This window comes from Ornithodoros turicata, chromosome 5 (genome assembly GCF_037126465.1).
Source record: "Ornithodoros turicata isolate Travis chromosome 5, ASM3712646v1, whole genome shotgun sequence".
Taxonomy (NCBI): Eukaryota; Metazoa; Arthropoda; class Arachnida; order Ixodida; family Argasidae; genus Ornithodoros; species Ornithodoros turicata.
Window position 1 is genome coordinate 8,630,116 of NC_088205.1, and position 16,379 is coordinate 8,646,494.

A 16,379-nucleotide genomic window follows, 5' to 3' on the forward strand; every position below is an offset into this window, starting at 1 on the left:
GCATGTAGTCATTACGGATTCACAGTTTGGTTTTCGTAAGCAGTGCTGTGACTGAAATAGCACTACTTAAGCAGAAGCAAAATATACTCAATAACATAGAAAATAAATATTTAACTTTAGAAGTCTTTCTTGACCTCTCGAAGGCCTTCGACTCCATAGATAATAAAATTTTGTTGTACAAATTGCAATGTTATGGTAAAAGAGGTAATGCATTGTCACTCTTAGTCTCGTACTTAAATAATCGATACCAATGCGTTGTTCTCAATCATATTGTATCTTCGGCTATGAAAATTCATTGCGGTGTGCCGCAGGGGAGTATACTGGGACCACTTCTGGTCAACATCTATATAAATGATATTGTTAACCTAAGCTCCGAAGCAGAATTCATTATTTATGCAGATGATACCAGTATCCTCCTCACCGGCACTGACGGCGATGGTTTGGTTCACGAGGCAAACATACTCCTTGGTAAATTATCGATGTGGGTACAGTCAAACACTCTTAAAATAAATACCAAGAAAACTAAGGTAGTACTTTTTAGACCCAAAAATGGGAAAGTGGTTTTGACACGTGATGTTAAAATTGGGGGTGACGTGATAGAAATGTGTAGTAATGTAAAGACGCTAGGAGTGTACTTCACAGATGTAATGTACTTCACAGATAAAATAGCGAGGGTTATGGGTGCGCTGTGTAGATGCAGACATTTATTGACACCAAGAATGATCAAAATAATTTATAATGCATTAATCCAATCGCATCTGAACTATTGTCATTTAGTCTGGGGCGTGGGAAGTGATCTTGCATGCCTATTTATGGCACAGAAAAAAAAAAAAGGGTTCGTATGCTTGAGTCTCTTCCACGGCTTCACACAACGGAAGGGCTATTTAGTAAACACAAGATACGAAGGCAGAAAAAATAGGCGATGTCAAGTTGCCGGTGGTGAGTAAATCAAAGAGTGATATTAAACGGTAGGAACAACTTATTTATTTACACATGGTAAACAAGACTTTCGTGCACGAGACTGTACTTCTTCAGGTGAAATGACACGCACAGCACAATCTTACGCATTTCGACCCAGGCCTAGATGGAATATTCCCACCGGGCTCCGAACCAACTATAGTAAACAACTTCTTGAGTACACTGTCCCTCGACTTCTGAATGGTGCGGAAAGTGGTAATATCAACGTAGACCCTAGCAGTAAGAAAGATATCTTAGATTATTTTCTGTGTGCGTAGGGAGTATTGTTACGTTTATGTTTATGTGATATGGTGCCACTTATGTGACTGTAATTTTGGCCTAATTTTTCGGAGTGCATTGGGAGTATGTTGTGTATGATGATAGGATGTCATGTATGTGAATTGAGTCCTTGATACTTATAATTGTGATGTTCTTTTTTTATTAATATTATTATTATTTTTTAAGTGCGAGTTGCACTACATTTTCGCTGCTGCACTCCTGTACTTGAAGGGGCGAGCCTCGTCAAGCCGCCTCCGCGGCTTTTTGCTTACCCCTTTTCACAGTAGTGTGAAAAAACTTATTATTATTATATATAATATACCGGGTATACCGGTACGCTACCGGGTATAGTATGGTATGGCGGTACGGTACGGTATGGTAACGGTATCTTATGGTATCACCATAGGCACGGTTACCGGGGAAACGAGCGGCATTTCTTGCGTCGCTCCGTCCAAAAATTTAACATGACGTACCTATGCGTCCGTCGTTTTCGAAGGGGCTTGCGTCGGTTCGTAGACGGACGCATTGAAACGCAATAGTGTGGACCAGGCTTTGCGCCCTCTAGAAACCCACCACTCCTTCAAAGAGCGTGTCTCTGAACGAGGGAAGTCGTGACGTTCGCCGTCCTGACAGAAGCTGCCAATCAGGTGGCTCGTGATGCGTCATACCAATTGCGGTAGCAGACGAACTTTCGATGGCCAATTAGAGCTTACGGCTGCTCCCTTCGCATTCTTGACGCTGCGCAGGTCAGCTGACGTCACCCGAGAAGACCAGGCAGAGTGTGTGGCTGCCTGGTCTTCTCGGTCCGGTCTTCGGTGTATTGTCAGTGACAATACAACGCATTGCGAAAATATTGTGGCTCCCGAGTGAAACAGGATTTCGAGGGATTTCGAACGATATCCAATCATAAATGCCACTTTCTTATTGTTCCTTTAACGATTAGTTTTGACAACATTCTAGGCATACCACAACCACTGTTGCTCGACAGCTGTTCTTGCGCAGTAGGTCCTAACATATATATGTGTCTCCGGGGCCGTAGGTCACGTACATGAATGATTTGCTACGCTGTAATAACCCCGACGGGAACGGAAGGGGGTGCCAGTGAAGGTTACACTGTATTTCATTTCATGGCACGGCAATCTTTGTTTACGACGCCAGCAGGCGTTACTTTTTCAGTGGGCCTTGTTTTCACGTCCGATTGGATCCCCATTATTGCCACCTGCATTTCTCGCTCGTTCCTTTCCTTGAGCAATATTTCTCGCGGCAGCCGCGACATGACGACTGGCGATCAATTGCGTTGATGCAACCGTCGATTGAACTTCTGTGTTTCTTCGGAGGGCTAATGTGCTCTCATTTCGACCACGCCGTTTCGTCCCCTTGATTGCTTCCTTTTTCTTCCCCTTCTTCTTCGATGCTTTCGGGCACCGCTGCGTTATTATTATTATTATTATTTCCACGGCCATATCGATGTTGGAAATCAGCCAGAACCGTGTATTGGGGCCAAAATATTTTCTCGGTTAGAAATACCCCGCAGGGACGTTTTCTTTTTTTTTTTTTTCCTTTCTTCTATGTCTCCTCTCCAAAGTGAAAAAGGGATTAAAAAAATTGTGCGAGAAGAGAAAAAAGATGAGAACCGCGATAATAGCCTCTACGAATCGTAGGGCTGCAACTATCTTTCATTTTTAGAGACAGGCAATCGTGAAGAACCAAACGATAACAAAAAATAGAGGGAGAGCGACGTAGAATTTTGCTGTGGTGATACTCTATGGCTCTTTCTTCTGGTAACTTTTTTTTTTTCATACTTTCCAAAGTTCTCTCCCTAAGCTAATTGAAAGAAATGTACTTGCAGGAGCATTCGACTTCAAACAACTCTCCTGCTAGACGTTTCGCTCAAAATCGTTGTATACTTCCAAAGTTATCGGTATCTTGCCGTCACAGCTTGTAGCGCCTGCAGCGCCAGCGGGAGGAGAAAACTAGAGAGCCCCTCATCTGCTCTCGTGACGTTCACTTTGAGGCTGCCACATGGGAGCGAAGATAACAGCCAACATGAGGCCGCTGTCTGGCCTCGCCCTCGTGACGCCACAGTGCTCTCTCACGACATCACGCGTACGTCGCTGTGCGCGGGAATTTCAAATCGCGTGGATTTCAATGTTTTGCGATGCCGATACTACAAATATACCATATATGCCATACATATTCATCCAAAGTAACGCAGACTCCTGGTAAGATCTCAATTCTGTGTAATTATATGCCGGGAATGAGGCTCATTATGGCCATCTATTGGTATACACCGTTGTTTTCTATAATACACCGCTGTATGTGCTGTTTTTGATTCATGTTCAATGTATGTTTTCTTTTAATGTATCTTTTATGCTTTCTCTCTGTGTGTGTGTGTGTGTGTGCTTTGGAATATTTATGTATGATGTGTTTTGTAATATGTCGTGATGTGTGGCAACCCTTATGGCTGTTCTTGGGCACAAATAAAATTATTATATTATTAAAGTATAAAATGCATTACTCTTTCCAACTAAAATGTACGATCTGATCCCTGAAGAGCGAACTATCCGTTTAAAACGATGGTTTTCTACAAGCCATAGAGAAGTTCAGCCAACCAGTTTCGACCAGTTTGTTTTCCTCTTTGTTCTTTTGTTTTTCTTTTTGTTTATTTGTTTTCCTTTTTCTTCGTTTTTCCTTTTGTTTGCCTTTATTTTTCCCTTTTTTTTCCTGGGAATAGCAAGCCGCCATACCGGTGGCTAACCTTTCCCTCTTATTTTTTTATATATAATAAACATATTCACCTTGTCCTTATATGCTAATGTTAGTTAAGCTAAGTAAAACGATTATGTGGAAATAATTGGTAAAATTGCAGTTTCGATTACAATTACTGTCGTTCATTAATGGAATGCAGGTTATGCACGTTCTGGCCACTCTGCAAGCATGCTCCTGCGATTTATCGCAGACGACAGTGGTGTCTGGCTTGCCGAATTGATATATAGATCCAACGTATGTCAATCTCTCTCCAATATCACTCTGCGTCACAGAGTAGCATTATTATTGTGTGTGTGTTTTAAACCGAAACATCCATTTCATCTCGAGCACTATACAAACTTCGAACATGACTGCACTATGCAGGTGTACCGTTACACTTCTGTCATTTTGATTTCAGCATAACAAGTAGCGTTGACACAGCGCTTACAATATAATTGCACAAATCCAAGTCTCAGGCGAATGGAAAAGACACCATAAAAGGCCCTTACAAATTGTTTAACACATAAATATTTTCAGCTCATTTATGCAACCTCAACACAGGCCGCAGAACAAGCGAACTCCAATATGACAAGGACCTAAAAATCCGACGCAAAAAAAAAGAAAAAAATCGATTTTCTATGTTCCTAAGTACTACGTGCAATGCTTATCCCTAATCTTATGAGTTCCTTACAATACTAAGCACATAGCGTAACTACTTAGCGCGTTATTTTATTCTCCCCATCAAGAAAACAAACAAACAAAATGGAAACCAATAAGCGTCAACACCGGAACGCCCATAATTCACCCGAAGCCCTTCCAGACCTCTGTTCCTTCAAGAAGACTGACCTTCGAAAACTTTCTTCCACCGTCTTGCTGTATCCCCGGAATAATCGCCCGGCTAGAACGGACGCTGGCACTTTGATAGATGGTCTCACAAAGTTATATAGCAAGTACAGACACATCTCACAGCAAGTCGGAATGTTTTCCGAGAAATCTGTTTCTGCTGGCGTCCGTGTCTAGAGTTGGCGGTAGTTAGTAGGAAACAGATGTCAGACATTGGTAGAGGAAAGGGAGTGACATTAATCACAAAGGCCGATCTGGCTGCATCATTAGGGATCGCCAGGATTTTGGCTCGACTTGCATCAGCCACGGATCGATCCCGAGCTGCATCTGTCATCCATGTTGCGCGGACCTCCGCTCCACACGGGGTGAGGGTTCATCAAGTGCTGCCCGGCGCAGACTGTCTCCATGTGGGCCCTCTGATGGGTTCTGTAGAAAGTTCATGTTAGATGGGAAGATGATGTATGTCTATAAGCTACCCGTACCTGGATGGGGGATGCGTTAACATCGTTTCATGTTTTACTTGGTAAAGGAATAATTTGCAAAGTGAAGATGAGTTGGTAGGTTTAGGGTATACAAGCTGAAACTGTCCAAATGTGTGGTGATAGTCCCCTGAACTTGCTTGCTTGCGTGCTTGATAGGTGGTAAGAGTGGTCAGCCAATTTTATGACTTACTCCTCTCTACACAATGGCCGCCTTAGCCACAGTCGTAGCCATTTAATTTTTAAGCCTTAAGAGCCTTATGCCAGAGCCACTCTTCCTGTTGTTGATTACGTTTTGGCATGAAAATTATCAGTAGGTAGGTAGAAGAAGATGAAGAAAACGAAGATCAGTATGGCGTTGGCATTTATGCAGTAATGTGTTTTGCTAGAAATGTCATCGTTCAATTCACTTTCAATTTAATTCTATTCAAAGTTAATTTCTGTGTGTTTCATTATTATTATTTCGTATATTTTATATTCTCTGTGTATTTGCATATGCTATATTATTATTTCCATTTTATGTATTGTAACTCTATGAATATGCGCAATGAAAGAACGTAGTGTTAATAACGTAGAATTGTAACATTGATTATTTATTACGATTATTACATTTACTTATTATTTATTAGACACAAGTTCCTCCAGGAGGAGTTGTACTTACGACAGTTAGCATTGCCTTTGCTTCATTGCCCAAGCACTCCATGGCGAGCCACGAACCCAAATATTTGCGCTAAGCGGTCACTGCACAATTTAACTTGCAAAAATGCCTTCAAAAACCAACCATGCGGCGTGCCCTTGGAGGTCCGGCCCGATCTCCTGGTGTGACATAATCAGATCAGTGTGACGCAGCTACCTGCCGCGGAGTCTCATTTTCCCACCGAGAATTCGTCCGCTGCGGACATGGCGTGGCGCTACTTGCGTCGTACTGTATACGTCACGAAACCACGCCAACGTCACTCATTCTCTTACGGGTTGTCCTGAGGAGGGGAGAGGTTTCTGGAGAGTTTGCAGGTTGAAGAACTCTCTCTCTCTCTCTCTCTCGCACGCGCTACACTCTTGAAAATTATCTTCACCGCAGAGCACGCTCCTAGCCAACCATCATCCCGAATGACATCGTTATCTGCCCCGATTTGTTGATAACGGGAGGCGTACGCCTTTTTGTAACACTTATGATGTTCATATTTGTCACAAAAAGGGGCGTACGCGTCCCGTTTTCAACAAATCAGAGCAGATAACGACATCGTTCGAGATTATCGTTTTTCTAGAAGTGTCCCAAGCAGCACAATGTACTGAAAGTCGAGTGCAATAGGGGTGGACGGGTAGGTGGAAGACATTGAACAGACTCTTGAAACTAAGGAACATTGATAAGACACATACCGTCCAAAACCTATTGCACTCGACTTTCAGTACATTGTGCTGCTTGGGGTGCTATGCGGTGAAGGTCATTTTCAAGAGTGGAGAGATGAGATACGACCATTGTTCTTGCGCAAGAGCGAACGTTATCCGTTGCGTGCTCCGCCGTATCCAGAAACGAAAGATTTACGGAGGGTGCTTTCACCGTTCCTTTAACGTGCCTACTGAAAGCAACACCACTACACCCCTTCTCAACTCGTAATACACACACAATCGCATGGTGCCGTTAAATGGCACATTGCTCAAACCGTTATGATGCGCCTTCCGTGCGACCGTGCTCTCTTCTGATAACATTACGCCACATCCAAGGCGGCTTATGCCGGAACAACACTGGACGCGGACATATTTCTTCGGTTAGGACGCATTATGTTCTCATGATACTGTCACAGGCAGCTACTCTTCTTTCCTTTTTGCCTCCCCCCCCCCCTCGTTGGGAGTAACGAACTGTAGTTTACGAGGTCCTGCTCCGCGACGCCACAGGGAGCTGTCAGTGCGATGCTGTGTCAATGTCGTCTGGATATTGAGACGAAGTCGCAGCCGACGCGGGCCGAATAGTCCCGGAAGGGATAGGACGGGCGAACGTCGCTCATCGTTCGTTCGTGAGTGAAAGAAGGTGGCAGATGGGGATAAGTGGCATTAATGGAGGAATTCTGTTGGGGAAGGGAGGGAAAGAGTTATCGCCGTTCATTGGTGCGGACGAAGAGGAGAGTCTGCGCCCAGACTTTTGTTTGTTTGCTTGTTTTGACGTCTGGTGTTTTTGTAGTGTTGGATTAGTGGTGACTATACGTGTTCAATCACAACAGCGACGGATACATGTAGTGACGATGAATGAGAAAACCTGCCATTCACTTTGGTGGTTCATCACTAGAGAGCAGATTTCCAGGCTTATGCCTTTTCGTTGGGAGTCACTAATGGGTACTTTACTTGTTGTGTCGTGTTTATTTCGTAGTTTTCGCACCGAAAAAAGAAAAAAAAAACGAGGACACGCTTCGCCACGCTACATCACAGAATGCAAGTGTCTCCCCCTGTGGCAGAAAGTAGATTATTTTTCGCCTGTATTCCTTGTACCCGGTGCAAGACCACTTCTGCCAGTTGCAGCCGTGTTTAGTGGTGACCAGGGCTGTATAAGCTACTCACAAAGCGTAATTAACTTACAGCTACATGACTCTAAAAGTAACGAAGTTACAGGAAAAGTTACCAAGACACAAACGCACCTGAGTTTGTAACGGTTACTCGTGAAATGTTATTGAGTTACTTCTCACTTACTACCAGTTAGTCATTTTCAGGGTGACCATATGTAAAACTTTGACACACGTACAGTTCATCATAAGTAATACTTGTTGAAAAACAAACTTGTGAAACAACCCACAACGTGCTTGGCAGTCACACTGATAATCGGCTGACAAATTTTTCTTTACACCAGGACATTTGTTAAAGTTGAAATCACTGGAATCACTGGAGCACTCAATCATTGGAATCACTCTGTAACATTCCACCCCAGGACCTAACACTCTTATGGAAGTTCGATTGAAGAAGTAACTATCGTCGGAGTACAAGTTACTCGAAAAAGTAACTAAGTAAAAAGTTACGGAAACATGCTTCAGAAAGTAATTTGTTACAGTAATTAGTTATACAAAAATTAATTACTTACGGTATCTCAATTACCTTTAATGAGTTACTTCACAGCTCTGGTGGTAACGCTCCTTCTGGTCCCGACGACATCCCTCACGGGTGCCCGTGTTGGTACCGGCACGCATCGTCAAATCCGTCGACGTCTTGAGGACGTTTTCGGCGTGTGGGACAATTTGTAGTGACAGGTAACAGAATTTCACATCAGAACACGTTGGAATGGTGATTGTTTTCTACTGTCTTCACGCTTTCAATAAGAAGATGCGTGCACGATGTTTTGAGTTCAATTCCAAAATAAAGATTGCCATGCGATCAGAGCGTTTTTGTAGGCTCCAAAATCTCCATAATATTTTTCTTCCTATTTCTCTCACTGGCTTTGTAGAATCTTTGTATAATGCAACCGAAGGATGACATCAGAATTTATAATAGGAGCATACTTTTTCTGAGCAACAACTGTCACCGAAGTGCACGCGATAGAGACGCATGTTACCGTAAAGCAACCAATGCTGGCAGCATCGCCCGTAGTGCCCGTATGCAATATTTGATCGTTGCTGTTCCGACAAAATTAATACCTTTTTGAACCTTTTTAGTGTCTTTTTAGGCGCCTAAAACGCGTGTTCTTCGTGCCTTAAAATCCGCTCTCTATACTCATTACCCCAGTGCACACCGGCTAATATATGGGCCATGAAATTGTGAGGTATACTACATCCAAGTCCTTGGTGTGACATGACGCCCTCTTTGCCAGGAACCCCAACAACACCGAATATCCTCTGGATGTACGAATAATGTCCTGACGGATTCGTACGTCCGATGGTTGTTCTGAGGATATGCATCGGACGTACGAATTCCTCAGGACATTATTCATACATCCAGAGGACATTCGGTGTTGTTGGGGTAATGTCAGTGCACGAAGGCACGAAAAGTCGCAGATTGCACTCGCAAAGCGAGAAGTCGTGCATCATTTCAATCAATCAATCAATTTACTTCAAAAGGACCCTGGGGAGGGCGTTACATGGGAGGAGCAGGTATCAGGCGTGAAACAAACAAACACAAAAAGATATACGTTCATACAAGATGAGACTACTTTTAGAAAAAAAGAAAGAAAACTAGCATAGACCAAGCATATGCAGAAGCAACGGCACGCACACAGGGAAATGGCAGAAATTGGGTGAGTTTGTAAGGTAATTTTAAGCGATTTTAAATATGGAGGTTGGAAAGCTGAAACGGTCAGTGATGGCTATAATATTAGATAGGCGGTCGTTTCTTTAGGGGGATGTTTTAGAAGAGGACGAATTCGGGAAGAAAGAGGTGAAGATGATGACGTTCCTTGGGATTGAGGAAAGACGACGACGAACAACAGGCAGCAACGGGACAAAATCTCATTGTTCGTTGTTATACCTTCCCTCAATCGCAAGGAATGTCATCACCTCCAGATTATCACCAGCTCACTTGCATCCTAATTTTATGTTCAAGGAAAATGTGTTACATTTAAAACGGGTCACTTCGAATTCGTGATCAAGACGGGATGAGATCCGATGCGGAGGATTGTAGAATGATCGAAGAGCATTAAGCGTGATAGAATTTATGAAAGAGTGACAAGCGGGAGGTTCTCCTACGCACACATGTATCTTCTGAGTCAATTTATTGTTTCAGTAGAGAGATACTCGCGTAAGGCGTGTGTAATTGCTAGTGATGAATCTGGTTGCACGACTTGGGATGACTTTGATGGATGAGGCCAGCCCTTGAGGGATCCCACACAGCTGAAGCGCACTCCAACTAAGAGACGAACCGATGTTATGTAAGCCACGGGCGTTTAACATGAGAAGGAGTGGGAGAGACATGCCGCTTCAAATAAACCCTTGAGTGTGATTTGCCTTTTTTGCAATGTAACCAATACGAGTCATCCACGAAATGTTGCTGTAGAAGCAAACACCTGGGTATATATTTGAGTGATGCAAGTGGTAAAATAACAACGTCACTTACAGTATATACGAGCGGGGCAGCTTCGGCGCTTTTCAACAGAATGAGACGTAGTAGTATTTTTGGTTATTAAGGAACATCAGCCACTTACTGTGTGCGCCAGCTATCAATTAAAGCGAGACTGTTTTCGAGGATGTAACGGTTTCTTCAGAGGAGGAAGCTCGACAGCAAACAACCCAATCATCTAAATTGCCTGAAGTAGATCGTTAATGAACAGCAGGAAGAAGAGAGGATCTATAGTACTGTACCCCGTGGAACGCCGGATGTTACTGGATGAAACTCTGAATATACTTCGTTAGCGAACACTGATTGAGATCGTAAGTTTAGGAAGGCAGAAATGCACGATAATGTCCTGGAACCTACGTTCAGATTGCGTAGCTCAGCCATTAGTAGATCATGGGGAACGCGATCGAAAGAAACCCAAATCCATTTCTAAATGTGAAAGAAAAAAGAGAGGTAAGTGGAGAGGCAAGTCCACACTGACACGGCTTGCTGCTCTAGAGCTCTTGATTTTAAAAGAAGTCACTAATCACTTTATATGGACTCTTTTTTAAGGCTCGTGTGCCTTTAACCATCTGAAATAACGCACTCAGCGAAGTGTTGCAGAATCACAATATTTACATTTACATGAGCCATGGACCGGTAATCCAAGAGATGTGTGTTCGAGTCCTACAGCTGGCTAACCTCTTCGGTGACTTCTATCTTTCATCATTTAGATTTAGCCACGCACACCGTCCCAGTCTGTTCAGAATAACCAGCATAAATCAAAGTTGAGTATCGCGGGAAATATGGGCTTCGATTGAATTCCCGGACGAAAAAAAAAGGTACATTCGGCTGCATCCACCTCATTTCTCATATACCTCATCATATCTCAACGGCGTGAGCAGTCTGCGGCTCTACAGACGACGATTAAATGCGTTGCGCGAGATACGGAACCCAACTATTAAACTCCAGACATCCCTCAAGGTGCTCCCCATATCCGATAAAAGAAGTTCCTTCAAAACACAACACCCCGTATCAGCAGCACGGGCGTATTTGAATAGGCGTAAGAAGCACCGCCACGCCAGACAAGATTGTGGCGCTTTCTCAGCCGCACCTCGCTCGACATTCCTCCGTGTTCCCAGTGCAAGTATTTACTCGAGCGTAAACCCTGCGTCTTGACGGCACGGCAAAGGGTTTTGCAAGGTTCAAAAGTCACGCACCCTAATGAAGTTTCAAGAGAAAACAGTGCGGGCACGTTTTGCGAAAAAGCGTCTCTCCCCTTCCATAGTGCCCTCCATGTTTGCGTTTCGAATTAGGGCCTCAAACAAAATTAGATATTTTCTCCACGTGGCTGGAGAAAGCGAAGTATGTACACATTGACAATTTCTTTGTGCTTGCAGTACGTCGAACGAAGGACGCCCAGAATAAGGGGTCGCACACACACACAAAAAAAAAAAAATAAAAAAGTGGTGAGAAGAGGGAGAATGCATGTTTGATTGCGGCACTTCTCGTTGCTGTTGCTCCTGGTGGTTCACGACGGCGAATAGATAAGGGGAGTTTGATGAAAGGCTTACTTGCGATGTGGGGTGGTTGATTGGTGCGTGCAAAGCTGGTTACGTCAATTCTCACATGCGAAAGTCCGCGTAAAGTTAGGACGTGGGACCTAATCTGGACACAGTCTGGTCCAGAAAAGAGTTTAAGGAAGAAGCAACAACAGCTTCGATGTGATGATGATGATGATGATGATGATGATTTGCTGTTTCATCGCCACAGGCGATCCTCTATCGGGTTGCCCGTGGAGATTTGGTGGCATTATAATACTAAGCCTCAGAGTGACGATCGAGGCCATACATTATCCAGACAGGAGCTTTTAGTGCAAAGCATTAGTGGGATGGGGTGTGGGGTGGGGGTATGTTTATTAAGAAAAAAGGGATGGATGATTCGGCCATGGACGAGCAAGCTCCCTAACAGCGTACAACGTTGGAGTTGAATGAACTGGAGAACGGCGTGCGAAGAACCTTCGCACTGCCGTGTCTCAAGACGACAGAATAGACCTCTACCCGAGGAACGTCATCATGACGTTGGTAGACAGACTGCAACCGAAACAAATCGGAAGGGGAGGGCTGGGTTCCACGTATGGGCACTTGTTCGCTGCCTCCTATTGAAAGAAAAGTAGCACCGGGGACAATCGTAATCCCCTCAAGACCGTGGCTTTCGGGCGCGACCTTGTCCGCCCCTAGCTGCGAGCGCAGGGCAAGTCTACCAAATTGGTGGCGCTGTCGAACGCTATGACGTCATTTGTTCATTAACAGGGAGAGGTCTGTTCCTTCAAGACCGTGGCTTTCGGGCGCGACCTTGTTCGCCCTACTTCGAGCGTAGTCCAACTCCAAATTGGTGGCGCTGTCAAATACTATGAAGTCATTCGTTTACAAACAGGGAGAGCTCCATTTTGACAGTAGGTGGTCGCTCGTGTAAGGTCACCTGACGGTGGTTTTCGCTTTAAGCCTGAGCGATATCGACTAGCCAGGTGATTCTCTTTACTGACGACGATACACGTCAATGCAGTAACTTGCGATACAAGCCTTGGGCGAACGTCCCTTGGGGTTACCGTGTCACGAGGAGCTTCCCAACGGAAACTGCTGAGGGATGTTCGTATGTTTTCTGTGGTACACAGTTGAGACGGAGTATCGAAATCTTAGCGCGGGTGGTAGCACACAGACCTCTCTCTGCTTCACAATTTCCTTTCCCCACCTCCAGTTGCACTCAGCTGCGATCTCCACAACCTTTTCCATCTCCACCACCACCTTAGAGGGTCTTTCGTGAGTAAGACTGCACGTTTTCGACTCACGGAGAATTGTTATCTGGCGTTTCCCTTCTCCTGCTTGCTTCCTCTTTGTGAACGGAATGCGGAGTAGGATATGAATATTTATTAAAGAAAAGGGAAAGTTCAGCAAGACAGAGGTTGGCTTGCTATTCAAAAAAAGAAAAAAGAAGAAGAAGGAAAAGAAGAAGAAACTGAATAACGCTCCATATAAGATCTCTGCAGGAGCCAAGGGAGCTGTATTAGAGAATAAAGCCCAAAATAAAAATGTCCAGAAGACACAACTACATTTCCGCTGAAGCACCGTGGATTTATAGTTGCTGAGGGCTCTCTAAAAAAAATTCCGCACTGAACACAAACATCGAATATCGTATTTCAGCTTGCCTTCGGTAACCTGAAATCCCTGTCTGAACTGAAAGAGCACAAAACGGAGAGTTCGCTCAAAATTGGTTCACCTCCACTGGCAGCAAAACACGGAAAGAATGACATTCGGGAGCCGCTGTGTCAGCAATCGATTCCACTAATGCACTGTCTAGGAACGTATTCCATTTCACTTTAATGCGAACGCAGAGCGCCATGCACAGAGGGTTGGAATTGGAACTCGGGGCAATTGTTCACATTGACTTGAGTCCACACAACAAAGCTATAATCTAGTTCTGTCTAAAGCGAAGTTGAAAATGTAATTCTAAATGCTAGTTCTGTGCGCATATGTGACAGCGTCAGAAACGAAATTCAACCGAAGTGTGCGTGATCTTAAAAGTCTGAACGCATGGAAACGTTATTACAAGTGAGGAGGACCAGCGAAGGCTTTGTTTGGAAAGGGAAAACGGAAACGTACGCACTCATCGAGGTTATTGAGAAATAAATAAATAAAACACTATTATGCAGGACATATATATCAGACGAAAACAATGCCTGCTATTAGTACGCGCAGTTCACTACCTTTTCTCATGCTACAACGCGTTTTAAAAATTGTTTTAAGCGCTGACCATCCCAAACCATCATATGGTCCAGAAGGTGATGGTGATCATTGGAATTTTATGGAGTACACAAGCAACAATATCCAGAAGGGGTTTCCAATCTCTGCTAATGGTTCTATCCACTCCCTAGTGAATAGAGTCGGATATAGAGCTCAGTAAACAACGAGAATAGACCTTTTTCACATACACGTCGTATCCTAGCGACTCTCCAGCGAACGACACGTCTTCATTAGATGGCGCAGTATGACAGAAGTGGGGACCAGTAGGGAGACCGCACGAACGGCGCGAGCTTGTCGGTCCCACTCCGGACCGGTTTTGGACCTTTGTGCTACACACGTGGATTTGTTTTGACACGCTCCGAGTGTCAAAACAAATCCACGTGTGTAGCACAAAGGTCCAAAACCGGTCCGGAGTGGGACCGACAAGCACGCGCCGTTCGTGCGGTCTCCCCACTGGTCCCCACTTCTGTCATACTGCGCCATCTAATGAAGATTGAGATAACCCTCTCCGATGCCTCAAGGCGATGCGCATGCGCATAAGCTGTTATGAAAAGGTCCATTGGCCGAGGCAGACCACACGTAGGGACGACAGGGACACGTAAGCCTCATCGCCCAGAAATTAACGAATTCAAACAACTCGAAGAAAAGAGGTGCTGACGCCAGGAAACAGAAGACCCAGGTTCGATCCCTGCCTCTTTCCCCTGCACCTCTTTCCCCGAATTGTTTAAATAAGCTCGGTGGCTCGGTGTTAACGCTGAACCGTATTAATGTCCTCGCATCATTCACTCTAATGATCGTCATCCGACCCGTGATTATCACTACACATGTGCATGTCTATCTCAGCTGCATTATGCACATCCACATCTGAACTGAAAGCGCAAGGAACACGGACAAAGAACGGAGAAACAGACAGGACGGGCGTTCAGACGTCTCATTACCAACTAGCCCAATCCTCAACCCTTCGCACGTCCACAATTCCGTATTCTAACGTTATTCGTTGCGACTTTCTTTTAGGCTCACCTGGAGGTCATGGTGTGGATCCACGGAGGGTTCCTTCAGGTAGGCTCGGGACACCAACCTGGCCTCAGTCCCTCTGGAAAACTGGCGCACAAGCTGAACGTGGTCATGGTGAGCTTCAACTACCGCCTGGGTCCCCTGGGCTTCATGGCACTCAGCATACTCAGGGATGACAACGACACTCGTGGGAACTTCGGTCTTCTGGACGCGGCACTCGCCTTGGACTGGGTCAGGAATAATATTCAGGCCTTCGGCGGAGACCCCGATAAGGTACACCTTTTCATAACATCATGATAAGTGTTCAGGTGAAGGTTTTTTGAACGACTCAGTAGGTAACTTCATCGCGATGACGCCTCGTACATATATAGTCCCTTTAAGAGTGCGGAGTCTACCGTGCAATGCAAACAGGATCAGGCACGGAAGCACAGTAGACGCAGTGATTAACGATTATAACCGATTAAAGGTGAGACTGGAATATCGAAGATTGATGTTTTCTTTCAAGGACGCTGGTAAACCGACGTTTGAGCAACAAACAGGAAAATAGCTCTGGCAACTTTTTTTTTTTTTTTTCTGTATATACATAGTCATGTCTCGATCATTCGGACACCTCCTGAGTCGTCCCTTCTCGTCCGGATAACGAATTTCCGGATAACCGAACCAAGCAAAACTTCCGGGTCAACCCAAAAGAAATTCGGGATACATTTTATAGCTTCAGACCCATTTTTTTCTTTCAATCATCATCATCATCATCAGCTTCAGAAAAAGAAACGAGGAAAAGATCGTTACTTCAAAAATTCATGCGAAGTGAGCTGCTTGAAATTAGTATAGACACACCAACTTTGGTCACAGCCGCCGCACCCGCTGCATCACCCTACTGTTCAAAGAAGCGTAACGTCGCAGAAAGTTGGCCCCGCGCACATGTTTTCGTCTTTTTGCAAATGTCTTTGGCATAGGCCAAAAGAAAGGCGATGCTTTCCGACGGCCTGGACAATGACGTTCACATGTGAATTTCTTGGACCCGGTGGATGCAGGGCACCTCTTCCGCTTATCGTGTACCATATCTACGGTGTGCCCGCACACACCAAAAGGGAGTGACCTCTGAGGAAAGGGGAGTCAAACATTACAGAATGCCTCGGCAAGATGTGACCCTTTTCCGGAATAATGCGAACACAGCACATGCCAGGGACAGAGGACGTTGACACTTTTTTTTTTTTTTTCGGATAAGCGAATCACAATGACCTAGGTCCTGGAA

At 44.7% G+C, this 16,379-nt stretch overlaps 1 protein-coding gene and 1 long non-coding RNA gene across 2 annotated transcripts in view; one reads left to right on the top strand and one right to left on the bottom strand.

Annotated features, from left to right (window-relative positions):
- Positions 1–16,379, bottom strand: part of LOC135393956 (uncharacterized) — a 167,037-nt gene that overhangs the window by 126,983 nt on the left and 23,675 nt on the right. The window lies entirely within an intron of this gene.
- LOC135393954 (para-nitrobenzyl esterase-like) overlaps positions 1–16,379 on the top strand; it is a 157,280-nt gene that overhangs the window by 118,102 nt on the left and 22,799 nt on the right. Inside the window, exon 4 of the mRNA XM_064624333.1 lies at positions 15,125–15,397. Coding sequence (XP_064480403.1) covers positions 15,125–15,397 — 273 coding nt within the window. The remainder of the gene's footprint in view (positions 1–15,124; positions 15,398–16,379) is intronic.